General features: G+C 40.3%; 1 protein-coding gene across 1 annotated transcript; it reads left to right on the forward strand.

The window, feature by feature from the left end:
* Positions 1-319: 319 nt before the first annotated feature.
* On the forward strand, positions 320-4,872 carry LOC133798141 (probable LRR receptor-like serine/threonine-protein kinase IRK). The gene is made up of 2 exons (XM_062236342.1): positions 320-2,490; positions 3,075-4,872. The coding sequence occupies exons 1-2, from the start codon at positions 1,016-1,018 to the stop codon at positions 4,531-4,533; spliced, it is 2,934 nt and encodes a 977-aa protein (XP_062092326.1). The 5' UTR covers positions 320-1,015; the 3' UTR covers positions 4,534-4,872.
* The last annotated feature ends 1,580 nt before the right edge of the window (positions 4,873-6,452 follow it).

The following is a 6,452-nucleotide window of genomic DNA, read 5'->3' on the forward strand; positions in this document are numbered from 1 at the left end:
CGACATCCGTAAACGTTTATGGGTCATATTTCGTTATCCGAATGTCAAAACCGTAATTTCGTGAAATCTCAGGGGTGATTCCGAATTCCCTACCCAGTCACCATCCCTACCCTCGGGCTCCACATATTGCCACTTTGCGATCCACGTCAAAAGTAGATCTGACACGAGCACAATCAACGCCACGTCGGATAATCACACCGTTAAAGTTCCGACACGTGTCAATTTGTCTAATTAAATTGACTGTCCCTCGCAGCTACCTACCTGGTCCCTCTTTGCCGTTAATAAAGCGCTTTTAATTTAATTTTCTCCTTTATCAGAGTTCACACCAAACACTGCGCCCAGTTCTCAGATCAGAGTGCGTTTGGAGAGAGAGAGAGGAGAGAGAGGGAGAGAGGAGTGTTATTTTCTGAGTTCTCCGGCAAATTCCCGGCCGGCATTTTCGCTGACTAAGTTTTCTCTTTCCGGTGCCGATTTTGTGTACTTCTGTAGGAGCAGTCGGAGCTCCGGCGAGTGCAGTAGTAGTCTCCAGCGAGACTTTATACACCGTTACGCTAGCTGCTTTTGTTTATTCGGGTGCGGTCGGAGTTTCTTCTTTGTTCCAATTCTGACCGTTGGAACTCTTTCTAGCTCTGAGTTTTTTGCTTCGAGGAAGAGAGTTCTAGGGTTTTGTACATTTGACTCTTCTAAAACAGAGTTGCCATTTTGGGCAGTTGGGTTTGAGGGTGTGTCATTTTGGCTAAGCCTACTTTTTCTTGTTTATTGGTGCTACGCCATATCTGGGTTTGTCTTGTATTTTTTTTGGGCGGTTCCGAATCTAGCCGTTGGAGAAAGTTGGCATTTTTCTGCTTTGTTTTGCTCCAATTTTTTTCTATCTTTAATTTTTTTTTTCTGAAGTGTTTGTTTTGAGAGTTTTGAGCTCTTCGAGCCAACTGTAAAGATAGTTTAGGCTTTTGGGTCATCTGGGTTGCCTGCAACTTCTTTTATGGCTTTGCAGTGCCTTTGAGAGTCCTCAACAATGCGAGCATATATGAGTATGAGAAGGTTACTCTGGTTATTCACTCTTGCCGTCTTAACTCCCATTTACGTGAGATCTCTGAACCCTTCCTTGAACGACGACGTTTTGGGGTTGATTGTGTTCAAGGCTGATATCCAAGATCCGAAGGGAAAGCTTGCAACTTGGAACGAAGATGATGACAGCCCATGTGGCTGGGTGGGCTTAAAATGCAACCCCAGATCCAAGAGAGTCACTGAGCTTAACCTTGATGGGTTCTCTCTTTCGGGTCGGATAGGCAGAGGGCTATTCCAGTTGCAGTTTCTCAGGAAGCTTTCCCTGGCCAGGAACAATCTCACTGGAACCATAAGCCCCAATATAGCCCGAATCGATAACCTTCGAGTTCTAGATTTAAGCGAGAACAATCTCTCTGGAACTATTTCCGAAGACTTCTTTCGACAATGCGGGTCTCTGCGAGTACTTTCATTGGCCAGTAACAAGTTTTCAGGGAAAATTCCGGAGGGTTTGAGCTCATGTTCAACCATTGCTTCGATTAACCTTTCCTCCAACCAGTTTTCAGGGTCGTTTCCATCTGGAATTTGGTCTTTGAATGGGCTTAGATCGTTGGATTTGTCTGACAATTTGATGGAGGGTGAAGTTCCCAAGGGGATTGAAGGGTTGAACAATTTGCGAGCTATCAATCTCGGGAAGAATCAGCTTTCTGGGAAGATTCCAGATGGCATTGGAAGTTGTTTGCTTGTGAGGTCCATTGATCTCAGCGAGAATTCCTTCTCCGGGAACCTTCCAGAGACAATGCAAAAACTTTCCCTCTGCAATAATCTAAACCTGCGCGGGAACTCTTTCGCTGGTGATGTTCCTACGTGGATTGGAGAAATGAAAAGCCTCGAGAGTTTAGACCTTTCGGCCAACAAATTTTCCGGTCCTGTTCCAACTTCTTTAGGAAATCTTCAATCCCTAAAGATTCTTAACTTTTCTACCAATGGTCTAACTGGGAGCTTGCCAAAGTCACTGGTTTCTTGCACAAACCTTCTGTCTTTGGATTTCAGTCAGAATTTAATGACAGGTGATCTTCCTTCATGGATTTTCAACTCGGGTTTACAAGTGGTTTCACTTTCAGGGAAAGAACGGGGTGGAAGCATGAATGCTCCTACTTTGTTAGCGACGACTGCGCTTCAAAATCTGCAAGTCTTGGATTTATCCTACAATTCATTTTCCGGTGAAATAGCATCAACTATTGGGGGTTTGAGCAGCTTGAAATCTTTGAAATTGTCCAGGAACTCTCTTGTTGGTCGTATTCCAGTGACTGTGGGAGAGTTGAAGTTCTTGGACAACCTTGATTTGAGTCAGAATCAACTGAATGGAAGCATTCCTGTGGAAGTTGGTGGACTTGTGTCCTTGAAGGAACTTAGGCTCGAGGAAAATGAGCTTTCAGGAAAAATTCCAACTTCAATTGAGAATTGTTCGTCATTAACAACTTTGTAGGTTCTCTTTCTCTATCTTTGTTTTTTGCTAAATTCTTTGCTTCTCCATTTAGGTGGTTTCCTATTGAAAAGTGGTTATTCTTTAGTCTTCCACCAACCGAAAAGGTGGGTAGACTCTGGTTGCCACAAGGAATTTGGTTGCAATTGCATTTTATGTTTTTTTTAACCCATATTAGTGAAAAAATCATTGCATGAATAATTGTTGATTGAATTGCCAAATGATGTTGATACTTTGATAATATGAATTTAAAATGTTTGGATATGAAAACTGATAGTTGATAATTTTCTGCCCTTTGGTGTATTGTATGCTGTTTATCAACTGCAGTTTGGCAAGCTGTTTACCGTTTTGTGGAAGTGTAAAGATATGGGTATATGATTATCTTTTTTTTTTTGTGATTTTTGATTCTCACTGAATTAATATAGAAAATCACGAGGAAGTGGAGTCTGTAATATTCGTCATTGTTGCCTGATATAGCCATTTTTTAGGTCTTTCTACTTATTCTGTTCTTTTGGAAAAAAAAACATTTAATAGAATCCTAACATTTTCTCTATTTCTATTTTGTCTTGGTTGAACACTGTAGGATCCTATCACAGAACATGCTAAGTGGTCCAATACCTGCAGCAATGGCTAAACTTGTCAACCTACAAAATGTGGATTTGTCTTCTAACAGACTCGCTGGAGGCCTACCAAAACAATTGGCTAATCTACCCAATCTCCTGTCGTTCAATATTTCTCACAACAACCTTCAGGGTGAACTGCCAGCCGGTGGATTTTTCAACACCATATCCCCCTACTCTGTGTCCGGCAACCCATCTCTTTGTGGCTCCGCAGTCAATAAGTCTTGTCCCGCTGTACTTCCTAAACCCATTGTCCTGAATCCCAACTCCTCCTCAGACTCTGCTCCAGGTGAGTTACCTACAACTATGGGCCACAAAAGAATCATTCTCAGCATTTCTGCACTCATTGCAATTGGCGCAGCTGCTGTCATAGTCATTGGTGTGATTGCGATCACTGTACTTAATCTTCGTGTCCGGTCTTCCTCATCAAGATCAGCTGCAGCCCTCACATTTTCTGCAGGGGATGAGTTCAGTCATTCCCCTACTACAGACAACAATTCTGGCAAGCTCGTGATGTTTTCGGGCGATCCTGACTTCAGCACAGGTGCACATGCTCTGCTCAACAAGGATTGTGAACTTGGCCGAGGTGGGTTTGGAGCAGTGTATAGAACAGTTCTTCGTGATGGTCGTCCTGTTGCAATCAAGAAGCTCACAGTTTCAAGTCTTGTCAAGTCACAAGGAGAGTTCGAAAGGGAAGTTAAGAAATTGGGCAAAGTTAGGCATCAAAATCTTGTAGCACTTGAAGGCTACTATTGGACGCCATCCTTGCAGCTGCTCATATCCGAATTTGTCTCTGGTGGTAGCTTGTACAAGCATCTCCATGAAGGATCAGGTGGGAACTTCCTCTCATGGAATGAGAGGTTCAACATAATTCTTGGTACTGCAAAGAGCTTGGCTCACTTGCACCAACTTAACATTATTCACTACAATATAAAGTCGAGCAATGTTCTGATTGACAGTTCAGGTGAACCCAAAGTAGGAGACTTTGGCCTAGCGAGATTGTTGCCAATGCTCGACCGCTATGTCTTGAGCAGCAAGATTCAGAGTGCACTTGGTTACATGGCACCGGAGTTTGCTTGCAAAACAGTGAAGATAACTGAGAAATGTGATGTGTATGGATTTGGGGTTTTGATTTTGGAGGTGGTGACCGGCAAAAGGCCTGTTGAGTACATGGAAGATGATGTGGTGGTGCTTTGCGACATGGTTAGAGGAGCACTAGAAGAAGGCGGAGTTGAGGAATGTGTTGATGGAAGGCTCCAAGGGAATTTCCCCGCTGAAGAGGCAATTCCTGTGATGAAATTGGGTCTGATATGCACCTCACAAGTGCCCTCAAATCGACCAGACATGGGGGAGGTTGTTAATATATTGGAATTGATCAGATGTCCTTCAGAAGACCAAGAAGAGTTGGGATCATCAAATTAGTTTTTAATCTTCAGAGATTGATTGAAAGGGATGTAACAATCGGATATCCGGAATGATTGGATATCCGGTTATCGGGCGAAGAAGAATCCGGTTTTCTTTCTTACTTCATTAGATTAGAGAAGAAACACTTCACAAAATTTTCTTATCCTATTCATCTTGTGTTCACTTGTTTATGTTCATGTTCATGTTCACTATGTATTTTCTTCTGTGTATTACTATCTCAGATAGCCGGATTCCCCTTCACCAGGTTTCTCATTAGATTAGATTTGCTACTAATCTTTTGTACTTTACTTATATCTGTCTTAGTTTTATGCCCTTTTATCTAAACTGATTCTACTACTCGTAAGCACATAACGTTTGGGTTATGTTTCAATTTCGTTTGCTGGAGTCTCCCAAAAATGCATGTACTTGTTTTTTGTTTTTGTTCGTTCATATCTTTCAGACAAGATGTGATAGTTTACACGAGGAAGATGAGCCTATAATTTACAATATAATATTGTAAAAAACAACATTTAATGCCTTGTCGTACCATTGTCTCAAATATCTGCCAAAATTGAAGATAGAGTATAGTACTTCTCTACAAGGGCATAATTTGTTAAATGACTATTACAATACCCTTCAATTCACGGACCTTGTCCCATATGCCCAAATAATGTAATCTTCATAAATTGCAAATGGTCAAAGCAAATTCAAAATGTCAAAAAGTGACTCAAGAGCCAGTGGAGACCCCAAGAATCTTTGCACCCACTTTTAAGGAAATAGTCTTGAGAAAATTGAGTAAAATAATAAAAAGGGGGAAAACCCACAAGGGAAATTGGTCATTGGTGGGGTGTAAAAGAAACATTAAAGAAAAAAAATCCATAGAAGATAATGATAGCATGGCATCATGCAAATAGAAAATATAGAATATTACACACTGATGTTGTCGGAATAGAAGCACCAGTTGTTAAATATTTTACTATTTTCTTTATGTTTCGATTTCCACATTGTTTAATTAGGGTGACTATAGGGTGGGGCAGCTTGTATGGAAAAAAATTGATGGACCTTTACCTCAGTAGGATAGTAAAAAGCTAAAGCCGATAGTGCTAAAACATGGCCCTAGTAATGTTTTATTGTTCCAATGAAATGAACAAGACTAAACACCTTTTCATAAAATTTTGACTCATACCAATTGCCCTTGCCCATATTCTCTCTCTGTCTCTCTCTCTCTTACTTGTTTTTGTTGATTTATATCTTATGAAATCAACATACAAAAATATGTTGGGCAGGTAAAACTTCCTGGCTAGCAGACTATAATCAGGACCAAAATTAGCATTACTCTAGATAGTTCAGCAAACTTTGGTATAGACTCTTCTAGATAGTTTAGCAAACTTTATCCCACATATTCTCCAGTTGGTTCTTATCACCTAGTTTCATTGATTTCGATACTATTCTCAATACTTAAAGTTCTTGTAATGGTTTTTTTTTTCCATTATGGTAGATTTGTTTCTCTGTCTTAATGCTTCTGGCAAATACCAATGCGCTATAAAAATATATATTGTTAATTTTTATGCAAAAAAAAGTAAACCCACCTAGGAAAGAGGTATTCGAAGAAGAGAAGATTTTCATGACTATAGCCATGTGCGTAGACTACGAGTCGTAATTAGGTTGCCCCCAATGTAAACCAGTCACATTTTTATAAAACATTTTGTTTGGGGCCCAAGAAAATTAATAGGAATTTGGCATTATTTTTCACAAACTAGCACATGCTTCGTTTAATTTTATTAAACCTAAAGTTCTTTCCTTTGGGCAAAGGAATATCAGAGTCCCTTGATCACTGGGTTGACAGAAGGAAGTACCTACTTTGTCATTGATTGATTGATCATATGTCTATTTTTTTAATATATTACCAACCATTGGCTTTTCTAGTTGTCTCTATA

This window comes from Humulus lupulus, chromosome 8 (assembly GCF_963169125.1).
Source record: "Humulus lupulus chromosome 8, drHumLupu1.1, whole genome shotgun sequence".
Lineage (NCBI taxonomy): Eukaryota > Viridiplantae > Streptophyta > Magnoliopsida > Rosales > Cannabaceae > Humulus > Humulus lupulus.

Excerpts from the sequence above, each read along its gene's own strand:
- LOC133798141 (XM_062236342.1), top strand. The coding sequence starts at position 1,016 with ATGCGAGCATATATGAGTATGAGAAGGTTACTCTGGTTATTCACTCTT. Across the intron at positions 2,491-3,074 it reads TGTTCGTCATTAACAACTTT|GATCCTATCACAGAACATGC; the intron begins GTAGGTTCTCTT and ends TGAACACTGTAG.